Below are 21,751 nucleotides of genomic sequence, written 5' to 3'. Positions count from 1 at the left end.
AACAGACACTGGACATTCAAGCAGGAGATTGTGGCTTATTTTCCCTTTGTGACACAAGTAATCAAAATTGTGTTGGAATAATGGGTGCACCAATACGTTTAAACTACATGAACAAGTAAGGGAACTTATTTTTGAGTACTCCCCAATACACAGTACAAATAAAACTACTTAACTGTTCTTAATTATAAAAGATTGTTTTATTTTCATAGATATTCTGCATCCCTCCTCTTGACAGTTCATCTGTGCATAGTTTTCATTTCCCTCTTTTTTAATGTTAAATAATCAACAAACTGCAGACATGACTTCATCTTTGACTTCATGCTCTCATAATGAGAGGTGAATATGCTTAGAAATGGTACCGAGTACAGTATCTACAAAGTTTTATGAGTACGAGTATAATACTTAGGCTTGGTATCGGCACCGATACCCGATACTGGCATTGATATCTGTGCATCCCTACTTACAATATATCTGCTGCTTTGCTGTATAGTGATTTTATCATTAGCATGGGCCAAATATCATGACTTGCATTGTATCACAAGTAACCCGGCAATTCCCACCCCAAATATACTAACTGTATTAAATCCTAACTGTTCATTTAAACAGGCTGGATGTGCTTGTTCAGTAAACGTCCAGGAGACATAAAATGTGAGACATTTCTTTAAAAAAGCTTTGTTGCAGAAGTTTCACAGGAGTCCGTTAAAGTTGATGAAGGGATATGTATAATAATATCTTGAATTTATATAGTGTCTTTCAAGAAACCCAAGGACGCTTTACAGGAACAAATAGACATGAACAAACTATGTGAGGGATAGGATGAGTGTAAGGGGTGGTTTAGCGAAGAAGTGTATGCTGTTGTTGAATGTTTTTCAACATTTTGTCTAATTTTTAATTTTGACTTGACTCTGTATCAGTCAGCTGGAGTCTAGCTGTGCTACTGTGCCATACATGAAGGCAGTGAAAAATAATACAACCCAGACCACTTCCACATGTGTTCTGGCTCCTGTGTACTCAGAACTGAGGATAAATCAGTCCTGCCAGTAAACTCATCCTGCCTCCAAACAAAGATTAAAGTGGAAGCAACAAGTGTAACCGAACCCGCATTCACAAAAAAGAAAAAAGAGCAGGTGACCGTCCATCAGTCATTTGGTACACTCCACCCTCTGATGTTTCTAACTTGATTCGATGTGGTCACATGACTTAATAGTGTGTATACACTTCTTAATTTGAAGAGCAAGACTATGATTATGGGTTTGATTCCCTCTGGGGCCACCCATGCTACAAACAAACACATGCAGCCGAGGTTCTGCTCTGCACGTCGCTGTGGATGAAAGACTTCCACCAAACGCTGCACTCAGAGGTCAATAGGTTTTGCCGGGAAAGCCTCTGAGCTCGCCGCTCTGTTTGAAGCTGAGGTTTCTATTATGGTGTGTACAACCCATTAATCTATTTTTACTGTCTTTTTCAATGACCTGCACTGAAACAGAGAGAACAGTTTACATTTTTCTACAGAGTGCATTATTTAAGGATAAAAATACTTTACATTGAATTATCTATACGATGGAAGATGAGGTAGAAGCCAAATGAAGATTAAAAAAAAACCATAAGTATAGCAAAGAAGAATGGAAACATAAGCTGCGTGGTCAATAGGGATGTAAATCTTTCAGTTTCTCATGATTTAATTCAGATTCAGATTCTAAGGATCCTAACTAGATTCAGAATTGATTTTCTATTGAATACATTTCCTAATTTTATAGAGAATCGGTCTGCTGTGCAAATTACTATTGGACATTGAAATGCTTGATAAACTGTAAAGATAAAGCATTTTTAGCCTATATTTGTGGTGCTTCTATGATCTTATTAGAGTAATGTAAATAACAGAGGAAAACATCAAATGAAGATAAAATAAATGTTTTGCTTGAAAAGAAAAATCTAAAGCCTTTACAGTTGTCGATGCTGCAGAAGAACAGATGTTATGATTCAATAAGTGGCCGTGTTAATCTGTGACTTTTCAGCTGAAAGTGCCGGTGTTTGTTGTCAGTACGACATTGTTAAATCACTGAACATTTTCTGTTATGTATCTAAAATGTAGTTAAAAGATTTTAATTTAATAACTAAATACAAAGGATCTTTAAGTTTTCAATATCTGTTATTATGACAAGCATGGACTTATTTGACAAACAGTCACCAGTTAACAGGGTAAGTTGATTCACCGGTCTTTGATGTGAAACATTTTATGAAGTAGTGCTTCGTCGTCATTGCACTCTTGGGGTGATTTTGGTTGGCCAACCACTCCTGGGAAAGTTCATCAGTGTTTCCAGTTTTCTCAATTTGTGGATAATGGCTCTGACTGTGGTTTGAGTCCCAAAGCCTTGGAAATGGCTTTGTAACCTTTTCCAGACTGATAGATTTTCAAACAGGCCCAGATAGGTTTGGATTTTTTCCCCCTAAATAGATAAAGTCATCATCTAGAAACTGCATTTGTATTTACTTGGGTTGTCTTTGTAAGATATTAAAATTGGTTTGATGACCAAAAACATTTAAGTGTGATAAATATGCAAATATGATATGATATGGATAAAAATATGGTAACATATATATATTCTATAAGATCAAATATAAATGTAAAAAATATCAAATGAAAAAATATGTATATATAAATAACTTAGAACAATTCACATCCACCTCTCCACAGGGGTTCATACAAAAGGGGAGAGGGGAGGAGGCAAAAAGAATATATAGAAATTAACTGAAGAAGAAAACAAAGAAAGGAGGGGCTGTAAACTACGGCACAATGCATTATAGAGTAAGGAGTTTCTTTCAGGCTAATATGAAACAGACAAATGGCGGGTAATTTATGTAATTAAAACCAATAGAACTGCAATATAGAGGTGTCTTGTTGACTTTGTTAAATTAATAAAAAGGATTAAACAGTCTGCTTACAGGAATAAAGTTTGTCTTCCATGAAGACATTCTTAACAGCTAACAGCTTAATAGCTAACGCATAAGCTACTGAAGCTATGTAGCTATGTAAGCTATGTAACTAAAGCTAACAAAAAGTAACAGTGTTGCAACGTGGCTTCATTACCTTGTTACCTGTGTTACGCTACGTTCACTTTAGCTATGTTTGCTAAAGCTCATGTTGCGAAAGTGAAAGCTAGCGTAGCTACATTGGCTTATGTAGACACATTAACTTAGTAGCTAAAAACAGCGTACTGTTAGCGTAACTGCCTTTAAAACGGGTCTGCACATTTTCTCCGGGATAACACAGCTGACCTTTTTTTCTGTTTTATTTATTGCCTAGTCTGAAATGTTTGCTATGTGGTTATTTCATGAATGCAACAGCCAAACTTTGTTAATGAATGAAGTTGAATTTTGAAAAAACTTATGAAATGTACTAGCAAATTTTGTCACTTCTGTTCTGACAGAGTTTGTGCTCAAAGTATTGGTCTGCAGGAGAGGGCTTCTAGGATCTGTGGTCTGTAGCCGCACCCCTCTTGAGGTAGAAGCTAAATAAGTCTTTAAAAACCTGACGGTCTGAGTAACTGAGTAACAACCACAGCCATGGTAACGTTATCGACACTGACAGCTAGTGCTGCTAACGCTAACTGTGCAGCTAACAAGCCTCACACCTCCAGCTGTGTTTTTGCATCAAAGTGTAGACGTTGCACAGATGCAAATAACAGCAGCAGGTTTGCTGTGATCCAACTGTCTGATGTTGAAAAGCAGGATAGAGGATGTATGCATGTTTACAAAGATACATTTTTGGACATTTTTAATTGACAGTTTTTCCTGCACCTCTAATGGTCAGTATTTGTCTCCTTTGCACACTCTGCACATACAACCATGCATAAATACACATTAACTATTACCAGGTTATGAAAATCAAGGGCATGCATTTGTAGGTTTCGCTCACTTAAACTAAACTGTTTTAAAGCATGCATTCAGCAAGTATTTGATGTTTTGTGATTGCAGTTCTGAAGGTAAATGGAATACGTGTAAAAATACACAATCACAAGAAGGAGATCAATGTTGTGTAGCGGCTGAGCTGCAGAACAGTGTGGGTGAATGTTTTGTACTCTGGTGGTGAATGGGGAAAGCCCAGTAACCTCCAACAGCTCTCTGTATGAGCAGCAGCCAGGAGAGGAGACCACAAAGTAACAGTGAGGAGGACATGACCACCAACACTCACACATCCACATATACACACAGTCAGCAATGCATGCATTCCTGCACGCACACGCATGGATGCTGTCTGCTTGTTTATTGTATGAATTCATTCATTTTTGAAGATGCACACACAAACACAGTGGAAAGCTGAAAACCACATGTAAGCACACACACTTCCACACACAATGCATGGACACCCTATTGTTAGTTTGTCCAAGCAGTGAGGATGTATCCCGGCCAACGGGAAAGTCCACAGAGCCAATGGTGGAGGGACTTGAGGGTAGAAGGAGCCAGATGTGTGACATCTGGTCTGCATGTGGCCTCGAGCAGCTGCATGGCTGCACGTCAAACATGCTCACTAACTGATATGTGAAATTTTACATCAGACTGAATCTTTCCCAGTTTCTGCCCAGGCGGTGATACATTGACTTGTTTTGGAGGATATAGCTACATGTGTACATCTCAGCAGGTCGCCATCAGCCACCCACTCTACCCTGTGTCTGCATGTGTTGCATCACGGGGGAAGATATATGAGTGCGGCGTGTGTCTTTGCTCCAGGGCGGTATTACTACTGCTGTAGATCAGTGCAAAACACGTCAGATGCTTTCAGCTACAAAAGCAGCCTATGTTACAGAGCGGCTGACAGGGGTAAAAGATTGCTGGTGAGGTCAGACATCACATGTCTGCACAATTATTGTCTCCAATCCTGTGTCTCAGACTCATTCTTTAATTAAACACAGAAAAATCTGCATAAAGACAACATCTGAAATCATTTAAAAGCTTGGAGACTAGCTTAGATTCCAAAAGTGCAATAAAATGCATCTGATCCCTTAATCAAGAGTAATAGTTTGGATTAAATCAGTCTCACAGAATTTAGACTCCTTTTAGGCAACAGAACAGGATGATATTGTCTCCTGCAAACATGCAGAGAATAAAAATGTTCTGTTGTTCATTCATATAAAACAGAGATAATCTCTGTAGGACTGTGTGTTCACCAGGAGCTTTAACTTTACTGCTCTGACCTTTCTGTCAACTTGCTCTTACTGGAAGCTTTGGGGTTGGCGAGTGATTGCTCCAAAATATGAAAGTATTTGAACCTTTTGCCAAAGAAGAGGCTGAGCACGAGATGGCTTTCATTACAGATTTTTTGTCACAGCTGTGGACTCAGCTCTAATCCTCCGGTCTTTCTTTTTCCCTCATAGCTCTTCACAGCTACTTTTTCCTGGGCCTTCCAGCAACAGGACATACCCCCAAAGTACCAGTACCGGGATCCTGTGACCTCGGACGTCCTGCTGTGTGATCAGTGTCCGCCTGGAACAGCTGTGAAACGTCACTGCACCACTGACACGCCCACAGAGTGCCAGCCCTGTCCTGAGAGGCACTTTGCCGAAAACTGGCACTGGGGGGACACGTGCCAATACTGCACCTCGGTATGTAGGACAAAAGTTCTTGTCTTTATACTTTAACTGAACTTTTCTCCTTTTTTAGCCTTGCAGAGGACATTTGTCATTTTACATGAGATGTTCTTGCAAGTATGTAATAGCATAGTGTGCATGATTGGACTTCAGTGAATCAATCAAATTTGACCTCAAATTATGGCCGATAATTTCACCAAAGTTTTCATTTGTGGCTTTTGTAGTGTTTTCTTTTTGGATGAATTATGATATTGTTTTACCATTTGGAGCAGCATCTGTCGTATTTCAAAACCACTGTTTCCACTTTAGTTTTTGTTGCTAAAAATGAGAGTTTGAGCTCATTGTGGTAAAATGATCTTCCCCTGGAGTTTAGCTGTTTTCCTCTTTGCCACCCCCAGTAAATGATGTAATTCTGAACAACCTCTGGCCCACACTTTTTCAATTTTAATTTCTAGTATGAGCTATTTTTGTAAATCTATTCAAGAACAAATTTCAGGATTCATTTTATTGGCCATTTTCTTTTAATACAAGTATCTAAATGCATAAAAAAGAAGAAAAAAAATGCTGTTCTTCCATCCCATTGCTACAGAAGCCCACAGCTATTTTTCTGTGTTTTCCTTGTCATTAACTTGTATTTGTCAGTTGTTGTCTTAAGGTCTCAACTAAGTCATGTCACTATATAAGATGCTAGTTGTCCTGTTAAATTCTAGAAGGCTTGAGAACATGACTGAAATTACCTTGTTGTTATAAAGGGTGTATCCAGAGGGTGGCCAGGGGTCAGTGGTCAGAAATCTTATTGCCGCTAGACTCATACTTTAATCACTTTTCAGGTTGTGTTACAGGCTGCTTTGCATGGCACATTTGTTTTTTGTAAATACTTAAAATTGTGACTTCTGACATCATCATTCTTTTAAAGTAATTTAAATGAAGCTAAGAGGACTAACAGTTTATGTCGTCATGCTGTGCTGATACTTTTAAAATTAAAAAATAGGAACAAACATCCATCCATAGGGTACTTTAATGTCAGTTGTTTAGATATATTTGGTAAAATAAGGCAGGGCAAATATACAGTCATGGACGAAAATATTGGCACCCCTGGAATTTTTCCAGAAAATACATCATTTCTCCCAGAAATTGTTGCAATCAACAAATATTTTTGGTATACATGTGTTTATTTCTTTTCTGTGCATTGGAAAAACACAAAAAATCTGAAGAAAAAAGACAAAATTGACATAATTTTACACAAAACTCAAAAAATATGCCGGACAAATTTATTGGCACCCTCAACTTAATATTTGGTTGCACACCCTTGTAAAAAAATAACTGAAACCAATCGCTTCCTATAACCATCGACTAGCTTCTTACACCTCTCAACTGGAATTTTGGACCACTCTTCTTTTGCAAACTGCTCCAGGTCTCTCAGATTTGAAGGGTAACTTCTTGCAACAGCAGTTTTGCGATTTCTTCATAGGTGTTCAATGGGATTTAGATCCAGACTCAATGCTGGCCACTTCAGAACTCTCCAGTGCTATGTCTCCAACCATTTCGTGGTGCTTTTTGAGGTATGTTTTGGGTCGTTGTCCTGCTGGAACACCCATGACCTCTGACGCAGACCCAGCTTTCTGACACTAGGCCCTACACTGCGACCCAAAATTTTTTGATAGTCTCAGATTTCATGATTCCTTGCATACAGTCAAGGCACCCAGTGCCAGAGGCAACAAAATAACCCCAAAACATCCTTGAACCTCCACCATGTTTGACTGTAGGTACTGTGCTCTTTTCTTTGTAGGTCTGATTCTGTTTTCTGTAAACAGTAGAATGACATGCTTTTCCAAAAAGCTCTACCTTAGTCTCATCTGTCCACAAAATGTTCTCCCAGAGGGATTGAGGCTTACTCAGGTACATTTTTGCAAACTCCAGTCTGGTTTTATTATGTCTGTTTGTCAGCAGTGGGGTTCTCCTCGGTCTCCTGCCATAGCGCTTCATCTCATTCAGATGACAACGTATGGTCCGAGCTGACACTTTTGCACCCTGAGTCTGCAGGACAGCCTGAATTTGTGTGGAAGTTGACTGAGGATGTTTATCCACCATTCCAACTATCCTGTGTTGCATGCTTTTGTCAATTTTTCTCTTCCGTCCACGTCCAGGGAGATTAGCCACAGTACCATGGGTTATAAACTACTCAATTATATTACGCACAGTGGACAAAGGAATTTCATGATCTCTGAAGATGGCCTTGAAACCTTGAGATTGTTCATATTTTTCCACAATTTTGCTTCCTAAGTCCTCAGACAATTCCCGGCTCTTCTTTCTCTTCTCCACGCTTGGTGTGACACACACAGGCACACAACACAGAGGTTGAGTCAACTTTTATACATTCTAACTGGCTTCACGTGTGATTTTTATATTGCCAGCACCTGTTACTGTCACAGGTGAGTTTAAATGAGCATCACATGCTTGAAATAAAATGATTTACCCACAGTTTTAAAAGGGTGCCAATAATTTTGTCCAGCCCATTTTTTGAGTTTTGTGTAAAATTATGTCAATTTTGTCTTTTTTTCTTTGGATTTTTTGTGTTGTTCCAGTGCACATGAAGGAAATAAACACATGTATACCAAAAACATTTGTAAATGCAACAATTTCTGGGAGAAGTGATGTATTTTCTGGAAAAATTCAAGGGATGCCAATATTATCGTCCATGACTATATCCTTGTAACTGAGCACATATACTTTAGTTTACCTCTATATCCTTCTGAGACATCTTTTTTTTTAAAATGCATATTAAGTTTAACCCACTCATTTGTGATACCTGTTAAGTTCAAAAGCTCAGCCTTGTCTTTGAACAGGACATAGTGGGTTTTTTTACCAATATGATATCCATGAATCTCCTTAAGGACCTGTTTCTGCAGAAAACACACTGCTGGATAGGTTTCTAAGCAGATGTTTTGACTGTGTGAGGGTAAAATGGTGTCAAGGATTGAGAGGATGGTTGGAGTCCTTTTGTTTTTCAAATTTGATAATGGACCAGAAAAACTTAAGGCCAAGCTTGAACAAAAAAAAAAACCCACTAAAAGTTCAGACTTTCCTGGAAATGTACATTTCCAAAAGCCACACAATTCATTAAGTTTTATTGGAAATTACCTCAAATGTCTGTGAAAATTCTAAAATATATTTGAAAAGGTTTTCCATAAAAAGTAATCAAAAATGTCTTCAAAATTTCCCCAAATCTTTTAGTGAGACTTTATCTTAAAGCCTAAACATGCCAATAACAATTTGGACAAGTTCCATGCAAACTCCTGAAAAATTTCAAGCAAATTCACCTCAAGATTTCTTAAATTTTTTAAATCAAGTAAACTTGGATAGATTTGCTTAATAATTATCTAAAACATTCTTAAGCAGAAATCATTGCTACATTGAGGGAAAGCCAAGATGTTGTGCTATCATATGTACATGCAGGCTCTAAGGAGGATATAAGCCCCTGCCACAGGCAGGCCACTAAAGTAAAAAAGGTTTGTGTGCACAAATTTTTACATTGGGAAACTCAGTTTCCCAAGATCAGCGAGTCAAGATCAGCATAAACATGCTCTTTATTAAGGGGAAATGAGGTGAAATAAAAATTAAGATGTATTGATGGTGTCTACTAGGCCTTCTGTACACAGTAGAAAACAAAACAAACAAACAAACAAAAAAAAAAAAAAAATATATATATATATATATAAAATACATGTATAGCTAAAACAGCTTTCTAAAACTAACCCATTTAATTAATGCATAAAAACTGAAACTGAAAGTGTTTAAAGTAATAGAACAACAAACATTTGGCAGCATTCATTTCACCTTTTGTATTTAATTTGTGTAATATTTGATGTGTGTCATTTTTAAAACAATTAATAAAGGAGCCAACATGCTGTAATTGTTACTAACTTTGTTCCAAATGCATGCAAACTTGAATTTCTACTTAATTATGTATATGTGAGATTTAGTACATGTCATTGAGCACGTGCAGCAGTACAGTGTCAGCAAGTGTGTGATGGTCTTTTGTCATTGTTAGGTGTGTAAAGAGAGACAACTGGTGAGGCAACAGTGTAACAGCACCCACGACCAGCTGTGTGAGTGTGCTCCAAGTTTCCACCTAGTGGTAGAGTTCTGCATCGCACACAGCACCTGTCCACCTGGCCATGGGGTGACAGCTCTCGGTAAGTCCCAGAATAACACCCAGATTATAAAGGTTTTATTCTTCTGTAATTGCACATGGTGACTGGTTTGTCTGATAAAATAGAATTATGTATGAGCTGATCTTTTTCTTTTTTTTTCATCACTTGTAAATCAAACATTAGTGATTTAAGATTTTCTTTTGTTTGACTCTGTCTCGCTTTGTGTGAAAACATGATTTCTGGCTGCCATGAAGGAGCTCTCATGCTGTGAGAGCAGAGACATACATCAATTACAGACCGTGATTACACAATAAGATGTCCTCTCCCTTGTATCATTTGAAGCTCCTCTCCATGTCTCTGTGATCTGTTCCAGATGCAGACGCCTCTTTCTCACAGAACACATTTTTTTGGGGTCTCTGGTTCTTTCTTAGAAATTTCCTCTTTCAGTCTCTCTTTCCCTTACAGACCAAAACAAACACAGACAGTATTTTGTGAGCAGAGAAATATGCACATAATTTTTAAATAGAGGAAATGGAAGTTGTATAATGAGGAGTGATTTTGTTTTCTGTCTGTGAAAACACATATTATACCACACTTAAATGTACCTGCACTTCCACATCTGGCCTGCTGTGTGAGTGTGGCAGTATTCCCTTAAAATTGGCTGTGTAACTCACAATCAGGCAGGGTTTTGCTTTTTTCATCTAAACACAAGAGATTTTATCAGTCATAAAGACAATACTACACTTGAGGAAATGTGATATGTACTTACATGTTCAGTGCATAATTTGTGTTTTGGGGGGCTCCCTCAGAAAATGTTGATCTCTTAAACTTTTTTTCCTGTACTCTGTTGTATTTTTGTACTAAAAATGAAGTAAGTGAATTGGAAGTTTTGTAGAAAAATGTTCAAGTCATCTGTTTTCCCATGACTGAAGTCAATTATGCAGGACTAAATTGCCCTTAAACAAAACCAGACCCTCTTTTGGAGTTTAAAATAATAAGCCACAAAACATGCTTTTTTTCCTGGATCAGTTCTCAGATAAAATAAACAAATCCAGTGAAATTGTCATTATAGCAAATATATAAAGTAAATGATATTGTCTTTTTAAGTGAAAAGAAATTAATAAGTAGTTAACACTTCCAGCCTATGGCCTTCAACATACAGTGCCTATAAAAAGAATTTAACTCTCTGGATGTTTTACTCTTTTATTGATTTTAAAAATCAATCATGGTCAACATAATTTGGCTTTACTGATTAAAAAAAGTGCAAAAAAACCTATTTATTGTCAATGAGAGGACAGATTTCTACAAAGTAATGTCAATTAAATAAAAATATCTAAGATAAAATTGCTTGAATAATCTTGCCCAGTCACTTGTTAATCAGTATTCATGGCTGCCATTACACCTTGAAAACAAAATAACCCTCCAAGCAGCTCAGAGAAAAGATTATTGAAAAGTATGGCTCAAGGAATGGAGACAAAACATGAACAAGGCATTGAACACCCCCCCGTTCAGTTAAATCCATCATCAAGAAATGGAACAAGGATATCTCTGTGATGTCCTTTGCATCTCAACATCCAAACTTGCTCCAGACATGCCAGCCATCCTCCAGTCAAAAGCGCAGCATCACTGCTCCCACTGAATGCAGCCCCGCTCCCATCATGGGTGAGTTAAAATATATGACACCCTGTATTTTTGTGTAAAAAGCCATATACTTAATAAAACAAATTTGACAGTTAGCTTAAAGAAAGAAGGTAGCACATTCGAATTGTATGTAATCCTTCCCAACTACGTTATTTGTATAGGCTCAGAGTTAATTTGTAAACTAACATCTGCCTAGAAGAAATTGTTGACATGTTTATTTTTTACATCACTATATTTAGATATTTAGAAATGGGAATAGTGAAAAACTAACCACCAAAATAAAAACTCCATCCATAGCACCCTGGTGAATAAAGACAATGGATTACGGCAGAAAATAGTGCTAATCGCACTCATTTTTTCCTCTTCCTGCTACGTCTTTTGGTCCAGTTTAGAAAGCAGACGGCTCTAATCATCTTTAAGTACCATCACTACTATAAAGTTACACAGCTTCCAGCAGTTTGCTCTTGTTTTGAGTCTAAATGTGGAGATGAGCTGTCACCATGAAAGGTGCGTCTTTTCATCCTAAGCAGGGGCAGACCTAGAGGGGAAAAGCCCCCTGAATTCTGACTGGCAATCCCAAAATCCTTAATATTTATGAGCTTTTTATTTTAAAAACCCATTAATGGAAAGCTGGGAAAGGGGTTTTTGCTATAAATATTTTAAATATTTTAACGTTGGATTCATTGTCTTTAACACATTATAAGTGAGCTTTCTCAATGTGGCCCAGCCAGCCTTCAATTTCTTCCCATGCAACCCTCGGTGGAAAAACTTTTGACATGCCTGACTTACAGCCTTACAGCCAACATGTTGAGTTTGTTGTTGGTGCATGTCCGGCGTCATTGCCTGCGCTTAATTATGACGTCACATTATCGGCTATACAGAGCGGCATAAATTTTATTGTCGGCCGATGCCGATACCGATACGCTGCCAATAATATCGTGCATCCTTAAACCAAATGGTGCTTTATGGCTTCCAGACAAGATGCTGTTTGGTGGACACTAAACACAGCTTCCCCACTGTAAAGCACAATGGTGGCAGCATCATGCTGTGGGGATGCTTTGTTGGCAGCTGGCCCTGGAGGGCTTGTAGAGGTAGAGGGTAAAGTGAATGCAGCAAATTACAGGAATACTCTGGAGGACAATTTTATTCAGTATGCAGGATAACTATGACTTTGGAGAAGATTTTTTTTTTTTCCGGTCGGACAATGAGCTGAAGCACACAGCAAAAGCTACGCAGAAATAGTTTAAAAACAATAAGGTGAACATTCTACAGTGGTCGAGTCAAAGCTCAATTCTCCAATCTAGTAGAGAATTTGTGGCTGGACTTGAAAAGGGCTGTTCATGCCTGATCCCTGTGCAGCCTGGCAGAACTTGAGCAGTTTTGCAAAGAAGAATAGAGTAACATTGCATACTCCAGATGTACAAGCCTGAATAAGACTTGTACACACAGACTCAGTGCTGTGATTACAGTCAAAGGTGCATCTACGAAATACTGACTTGAGGGAGTTCATATTAATAAAGTCATTTATTTTAAATTACATGTTTTTAATGAATAGACATGACTCTGTAGATATGTTTTCACTCTGACATTAAAGGGTTTTATTATATTATTTATTTTAAAAAGCCAAATTATATTGTTGATTTATGAAATCAATACAAGGGTAAAAAATCCAAAGGGAAGAGTATATTTTATAGGCACTATAGGCAGGAGACTGTCCATGTAGGCTGTATCATGTGGAAATTTAAGATAGCCTTTTTATTCTGTGTGATTTAGATCTGGCAAACCTTAACCAAATATATACACACAAGTTTGTCCCAAATGATGAAAGAGTTTTAGTTAGTTGTTGTTTGAGTGTTTTTTTTTTCTTTTCTTTATGAGTGAGACTCTGTTTGTATTTACCATCTTTGCAGTGACACAAGGTCTGTAGCTTTAATGAGCAGTATTAGTTTTGTTTTTTTGTTTTTTTTTTAATTCTCTAATTGGTTGGAAAAAAGTCATTTAAAAACCTTTGACTTTCTCTCTTTTTCTGTTGAAGTCAAACACAGGGCTTAACTTTTCTGACAGAAATTATTTTTATTTTGAAGTAGAAAAGTCATGCTCAGGTTGCTTCGAAAGGTACTCCCTGAGTTCCAAATATAGCCTTTCTTTTAGTCAGCTGGGTCAAAATCTATTGTGTATGAGTTTCAGTCACTGTGATCAGCATGTGATAGGTACGACATTCAATGATGTCGCAGCTCCTCACAGCATGTCGACACATATTCTGTCATCCTTTAGCTGCTGAAGGTTTAAACTGTGTGACTGATGATCAATTCAGCTGAAGCTATGACGTATTCTCTGTGATACACTTCCTCAAAAAAATTGCGTGTGCGTAAATCCTTCATTCAGTATGATTTTTATTGATTCATGCTGTGATTGTATTCTAGGCACATGTCCATGTAAAGCTGACCAGTGTATTTTTGGTTTTATGGGAACTTTAGATAACCGCTTTTCTTCATTGGTTATTTAACAACGTTTATTAATTCCTCTTAACTGTAAATGGCATGATACTTTCTACTAGACAGGAAAAGATAACACTGAAGATTACACTGCAAAAAATCAAACATTAGCTGGTGTTAAGGTCTAATGTCTTGTGAAATATCAAATGACTTATTTTAAGCCTAACATATCCAAGAAGTTAATATGAACCCACCAACTTTAACATGTAAAGCACTAAGATAAGGCATGATATGTTTGTTAGAGTTTTTTTTTTCTAATCTCAGCAATCTTTTGGCCAACATTTCTTTTTAACCTGTAAATCAAGCCTTATTGTTTTGCCTTTTCAAATGTTTTTTTTTTTTTTTAACTTTAATACCAATATCTGGCTATAATCCCTATAGTCTGAGTAATAGGTTCATTACATTTAGATGTCGGTGCAAGCTGTTTTTAGATCACTACATCTGAGATGGGAGCTGCTCTGCCAACACAATGGAGTCTTGTGGTAATTCTGGCTTTTCCTCATCAAACTCATCAAATACACAATCCAACAACTCCAAAACGCTCTTGTGGACAAGTTGTGACCTGCACATTCACCACGCTATGAAATAATAATATATAGTTATGTAACATTACAACATATAAAGCAAATACTCAAAACTACTTTCTTGAGTAAACCACCTTTACCACTTTTGAAATCACTCCGCCCAGCAGCCGTGTTTGGAGTGTAGTTCCGGCTTCGCATTTTTCTCTAAAAAACTTTTTCTTGTAATGTTCCATCATTATTTCACAGCGTGGTGAATGTGCAGGTCACAACTTGTCCACGAGAGCGTTTTGGAGTTGTTGGATTGTGTATTTGATGAGTTTGATGAGGGAAAGCCGGAATTACCATAAGACACCATTGTGTTGGCAGAGCAGCTCCCATCTCAGACGCGCCGATCTAAAAACAGCTTGCACCGACAACTAAATGTAATGAACCTATTACTCAGACTATAGGGATTATGGCAATGGGTGAATTTGCCAAAAATGTTGAATATCCCTTTAAAAGTTGTATGATGAATACAATAACATAGAATATTGTTTTATGTCTTGCTCTTCACACGGACTGGTTTTCTGTGCAGAGCCGATGACTGCTGAAATGTAATTGGACAGTTATAGAAACTCTAATATTTTATATCAGCCAATCACAGAATGACAAATGAACAAGTCTTTCTGACTGTACCTGAGAAGAAGTGGTTACATGCATGACATTTTCAGCATGCATTTGCTTCCTTTTCATACATGACTTGCATATTTTAAACTATAAAAATAAACGAGAAAACTACATGAGTCAATAGTTTGTTTATCCTCAATAAATGGCATGACCTTTTGCCTGCATTCCTGAAACAGCACTTCCTCTTGACATTTGCAGAAGCCTTTCAGGCACAGACATATTGCCTATCATAAAGCTTCCTTTGTGTTGCATTCTAGGGTAACTGGGTCATTGTGTACAGACACTCCACCACTAATTTTACTGGACAGCAAGAGCAAACATGTATCAAAGGTTCAGAAATGATGGTGGCCCCCCTCAGTTGTACACGTCAGAATGACTGGGTCTCAACGGTACCACCCTCAAGAATGGGGGAAGGGGCTGCTCCCCAGAAAGATTCCTCCACTGAATCCCCTCTCCCATCCCTTTTAACCATCTATCATGGACAGTACAACTCTATTCATAACACCCCAGCAATTCCATATCACACAACATGACCCCCTGTCAAAGCCAAACATCTCATACCACTATTCAAACACACACCAGCACCCTTTCACACAAGAACTCACACATCACATATAAACTTTTCCTCTAAATGCCAACAACACTACCTGTTCTTCCACTTTCACAATTACTTCTGTTTTGCTTTCCTCCTCCCACTCTCTTTCCTTGTTTGCTTGTTTGTTTTTGTTTTTGTTTGTTCTCTTTCTTTCTTTCCTTTCATTTTTTTTTCTTATCTCAATAATTATAACCTCTCTTGGCACATGCCTCGTCTTTGTTTTTGATGCCTGCATTCATTTAAAAATCATCTAGTTATCATCTCAGCACAGAAACTGTTTATCGTCTTTTGAATCCTGTCCTTTTATGTTTGTATGGTTTGTTGCTTTGTTTTGTATAGCACTGACATCACCTGTTCTGTTTTCACACTTTGCAAAATAAAATTAAAGACAAAAAAAAACAAAAAAACAAAAAAAGAAATGATGGAAATTTAAAAACACCAAAAAATCAGCAAAAAGAAACTGAAATGTCATACAAATAAACAAACCAAAAAAATTTGTTAATGCAAAAAGCATAAACAAGGTGTTAAGAATAAACCTGATGCAAATGCAAAAAAGATGCAAAGTCTAAAACTCACAAACCCAAGTAAAAAAAAAAAGAGAAATTCTATAGACATTAGAGGAGTGGGTTGCACCTGTTAGCAAACCTTTGCAAGGAAAAATAGACATTTTGCATGCACGTCTTTCTGAGTCCTAATAAAGAAAACGAAAGCTTAATCTCTGATGAATAAAATGTTTTTTGGTCTCTGAAATTTAAAGGCCTTAGATTTGTTACTGGATTGGATAAGTCAGTTTGTTTTATTAATGTAGTTTGAAATCCATCAGTCATCAATCAAATAAAATTTCAGGACACATGACTAAAAGAGCAGCTCTAGACTTCACTCTTTGTTGGATCATGTTTTGCAAATTTGAAGAAATTTATTAAAAATGAAGAAAAAAAAAACTAAAATATCACATTGACTTAAGTATTCAGACCCTTTCTAAAAACACTTCTGGGTCAGGGGTGGGGGGGGGGCTTTATAAGAGAGTTGACCAAGAACCCAATGGTCACTTAAGCTGGGCTTCAGAGATCCTGTGTGGAGATGGGACCAAGTTGCAGAAAAACAATCAGCACTTTATCCCTCCCTCAGTCTGGGCTCAGTGGCAGAGTGGCTAGACAGAAGCGTCTCCTCAGTGCAAAAAAACCCCGCGAAAACCCTCTTTGAACTTGCAAAAAAGCCCCCGAAGATCTCTCAGGCTGTGAGAAACAACATTCTCTGGTCTGATGAAACCAAGATTAAACTGTTTGGCCTCAACTCTAACATTATGTCTGGAGGAAACCAGGTACTGCTCATCACCTGTCCAGTACCATCCCAGCAGTGAAACATAGTGGTGGCAGCATCATGCTGTGGGAGTGTTTTTTAGTTGTAGGGACTGGGAGACTGGTCAGGGCAGAGGAAAAACTGAATGGACCCCAGACTGGGCTGAAGGTTCACCTTCCAACATGACAATGACCCTAAACACACTGCCAAGACAACACAGGAGTAGCTTAGAGACAACTCTGTGAATGAGTGGCCCAGCCAGAGCCCTGACTTAAACCCAGTCGAAGATCGCTTGAGAGACCTGAAAATAGCTGTCCACGAATGTACCCATCCAACTTTACTGAGCTTGAGAGGATTTGCAAATAAGAATGACAGAAAATTCCCCCAATCTAGGTGTGCAAAGCTTGTTGTGTCATATTCAAAAAGACTTGAGGCTGTAATTGCAGCCAAAGGTGCTTCAGCTACTGAGTGGAGGTTCTGAATACTCATGTCGATGTGACATTTCAGTGTTTTTAATTTTGGCAATGTTTGCAAACATTTCTAAATTTCTAAGTAGAGTAAAGGTGCTCTGCTCAGCAACATGACCTTTTATTTTTAATTGAAGAAAAACTCCAGTAGGATGATTTACTAAACACCAAACCACTGTTTCTTTTCATGGATGAAATTCACATAAGAAGGTGAAAAAAAGCTGTTAAAAGTGGGACGCCTGGTTATTCCTGTCAGTGATCCCAGAATGCTTTGCAAGTAGTATGCAGTACAAACCAGGAACAGCTTTTCTCCTTTATTTTCCATTAAAAACACAGCTGTTTTATATTTGGTTAATACATCTTATATAGTGCAGTTCTTACTGAATTCAAAACAAGTAGCAGCAGAGCTGGTCAGCACGAGACACAATACTCACAATACAGCCCCGAATATAGTCATTTTCACACCCAGATGAAACAAAGGTAACTTTATCACAATAGATGTCTGACCTAGAATTTAATCGAGATTCTGTCTTTAGTGCGTCATAAGTTATTGTGGGCAGCTGAAAGACAAATGCTGAATTTCCACATTCCTGTGAACAGAATCTGATATTTCTACTGTAACCACAAAACAAACTGGCACCACACTTCTCATGACTTCATCTGAGATCTGAATCCAGTCGCCGCTTGGATGAAACAAGATTTTCCATGCAGTGTGGTTATTACCCGACCCCTGTAGCGCTCACACGGCCCAAAGATGAGACAACATTTTCCGTAAATTCCTCTGCCGTGCGTGTACCGTCGGAGTTCAAAGCCTAATGAAGCTCTGCAGACGTGAGGCAGCATTCCGGGGGATTCCCCTCTCCGAGGCTGAAGGACTCATTATGTAATGTTTGGAGTTGTGGTTAAGACCTAAGACCACAGGATGTTAGAAAACTGGTGCTTCAGTCTCTCAAACAATCGGTCTATTCCCTTCTTGTGTTTATTTGTCTGCTTCTAGTTGTGATTCTTTCTCTGTGTATGAATGAAACATTGGAATTATTTCCAGCTGGTTAATCTGGGTATTTTCTTTGGAGACTGGTTCTATTGGTATCAACTTGGAAAGACCCAATAAAACAAAGCATGGAAAAAACAACCACAAACTTCATGAATAAAACAATGCAACTCTATTTTTTCCAGAGTAAAAATCCAAAAATGATCTCTATTATCAATTATTCTATCCATTGTTTTCTTGATTGTCCAGTAATTTGTCTAGTTTTATTAACTATCAGAAAATAAATGTCCTTGGTGGAGTCAAACTCAACACGTGTGTCCCTTGGCAGCCAAGGTCAAGCTTGAAAGCATCTCTTTTGTCCAGATAGTTTTTGCAACTTTTAAACCATTTTGGCCATTTTTTATTTTTACAATTATTACAATATTTTTTCCCTTGAAGTTATTTCAGTTCCTTTTTCTTTATTTTCTTTATTCTATGAAGTATGACAGTGTTTTCCAAACGGTTCAGCCAATGTGCCCATCCTCAACTGTAACGTTAGCAAAAGCAAAAAATAAAAAGTAACTCTTTTATCAGAAAAGGGTTTTACTGTGCAACATCATAAATAAATAAAAATCATTTTTGCTTCATGAATAAGAGTGGCTATTATTCAAGTTAAATATAAAACATGGTAATCACAGATTAACTTCACTATAGGTTATGATTTTCCAGACCTCCATGGGCCCCCCATGTGGCTGGGCCCACAGAGGTCTCTTTTTTTCTCTTTTTAAGAGGGATTTTTTTTTTTTAACTAATCTGATTTTATTTGATAAAAAGTTATTTACACAGTTTCATTATTAGGAGCATTAGGTTAGAGAAAGGTATATTGTAATTTCTTGCCAGGAGGCCCAAGGCCTGCTTCAGCTCCCTTACTGCCTGTCAGGATGAACCAAACTTTAACCCCCGTCGCTTGGCTTCAGACTCAGCAATAAACAGATAACAGTGATTATGAATTAATTTTATCACAACACAGCAAAACAGCACATTTTCACTCTCGAGGCTATGAAATTGAGGGGCTTTGTATTGTTTTAATCCAACAGATATGAGTGATATAACCAATTATTATTAGATGTTTGGGCAATAGACTTACTATTGAATCTCTTTGCTCCAATCTATAAGGGTGTTTTTGACCTTCTTTCTTATGATTGTAACTTTGCTTACGTGCTGTTTCTCTGCAAAGATGGAAAATTCTGAGAAATAAAAAGATTTAATGTGAGCGTGTATGAAACCATACAACACTGACTGACACATTGGTTTACACATACCGTACATGCTTTGTCATCAGTTCTGCTGTATGCATATCAGCGGTTTCATGTTTTCATGCTAAATGTTAAATGGTTTTTCTTGAAAGAACACACTGTGCTGTGAAAGCAGGAAACTAATCAAAGGTTATTCTGATTATGAGTATGACTCATCTACCCACACACTTTCACTTCTACACTCAGGACAAATCAAAATAAAATGAGGATATGGGGTTTACTGCACTGTTGTCATAGTAACTACTAGATCAGGGGTTCTTAACCTTTTTGACCTTGGGGCCCAACCTTTCCAGTACAGAGGGATCCGGGGCCCATTTAAATTTTAACACTGAATTGGTAATCATACTCTTGATTTGATTTGTATTCAATAACTACATCTAATGTACCTCGATCAGACGGAAGAGGAAGAGGAAAAGAGACACGAATGCTGCTGTGCTCCTAACTAATTTTAAATCAATAAAATATGTCAAAAGATACATTTTTTTCATTCCATGAAAAGTGGTCATTTTGGAGATACCAGTCTTTGGCCCAACACCAGCATTATGAAAGTTCCACCTGGCCTAAAGATTTTTTTAGATATTAGACTGTGCTGAGTTTGAACTCTGAGATGCTTTTCAAAGAAAATGATGAATGATAGTTGGCTATTTGGGTATTTATAGCTCACACTGGGGCCTTTACTGGAGTTCTGTGGCTTCATTAACATAAAAGAGATACGTTATAATTTTTTTCCACTTCCTATTAATTCTTTATTTAAAGGTGGAGGGGCCTCATAATGGTCTTTGCCCTGGGCCTCCAAATGACTAAAACCAGCCCTGCCTCACACCTGCAGCTCTCCAGACACATCGTTTCACCCTGCCTCATTTTGGAGCTTTGGTTTTATATTTCTGCTCTTTTGACAATATTTATGATCATTAGTGCATTAAAGATCAAATAAAACACCCACATTTGGACAACTTTTACTAGATATGACGTTATCTCCATGTGTGATCCGTGTGAGTTATGCTCGTTGATGACGCGCATTGGCACAATTGTCATAAGATCTGTGTGTGAGAGAGCATCGGCAGGATGTGGCTGGAGAAAAAGTTAAAACGAGGAAATGGGAAGCTTCAGATTAAACACCTCGATGAATGAACAAACTGAAGAGATGCACCACTGGCGAACTTCCTCTTCTCTCTTCTCTTACACACACACTCCTCCGTTGAGCACATGCGACGGTAATAAAATACGGATTTAAAATAATAAACGCTTAAATTTGGAAGTTAAAGCCAGTCTTCTGTGTGTGGGTAAGAGATTTATTGATGTGACCTATTGTGAATCTTTACTGATGACAGTGTTTAGCTTCATAAAGGGTTTTACTTAAGGTTTTGTTTTTCCCAAGTAAGCCTTAAAAAAGCCGCAACTGGGTACTAAAGAGCCACATGTGGCTCGAGAGCCGCGAGTTGAGTATTACTGCTCTACAGCCTTATGCCTCATATCAGTGAATGTGTGAAATTATACCTCATTATAAACAACTCATTCATTACACCAAAAAACTTATTCATAACTTCTGCTCTAGACTCGCGGCTGTCTTCTTCTGCTTGTTTGAGCTTGTTAGTCAACTGACTAATGCCTTACTGCCACCAAGTGGCGGGGAGGTGTATTACAACTGAGCGTCTCGCGGCCAATACTTACTCCTCGCGGCCCTCACGGCCCACAGGTGAAAAAAAGGATTTTTTTGGCGGCCCACTAGCAGGCGCTCACGGCCCATGGTTAGGCCGCGGCCCCATGGTTTAGAATCACTGTACTAGATAATATAAGACCTGAATAACAAAAAAAGAAATATCACTGATAAGAGGGCTGATGCTGGGTGAAGAAAGCAACGTTGTGAGGCTGTATTACATAATAGATTATATTAATAGTGCAAAATACAATACACTGTTCATTAAAATCAGTAATGGATAACTATTGCTTTTGTAAATTTTCAGACATTATAATCTTATTCAAACATCAACATCATCATTATCACAGGACTTTTAAATATCGCTGCCATATGGCCAAAA

The 21,751-nt window shown here is 37.8% G+C and overlaps 1 protein-coding gene across 2 annotated transcripts in view; it reads left to right on the top strand.

Annotated features, from left to right (window-relative positions):
• The window catches only part of LOC121513088 (tumor necrosis factor receptor superfamily member 11B-like), a 42,759-nt gene that overhangs the window by 10,610 nt on the left and 10,398 nt on the right, over positions 1-21,751 (top strand). For both annotated transcript variants that reach the window (XM_041792596.1, XM_041792597.1), the window contains 2 exons: positions 5,373-5,600; positions 9,637-9,781. In XM_041792596.1, coding sequence (XP_041648530.1) covers positions 5,373-5,600; positions 9,637-9,781 — 373 coding nt within the window. The remainder of the gene's footprint in view (positions 1-5,372; positions 5,601-9,636; positions 9,782-21,751) is intronic.

The sequence above is a fragment of the Cheilinus undulatus genome, linkage group 8 (genome assembly GCF_018320785.1).
Source record: "Cheilinus undulatus linkage group 8, ASM1832078v1, whole genome shotgun sequence".
Classification (NCBI taxonomy): Eukaryota; Metazoa; Chordata; class Actinopteri; order Labriformes; family Labridae; genus Cheilinus; species Cheilinus undulatus.
The sequence above is the reverse complement of the archived record's forward strand: the minus strand, read 5'-3'. Positions and strand labels throughout refer to the sequence as shown.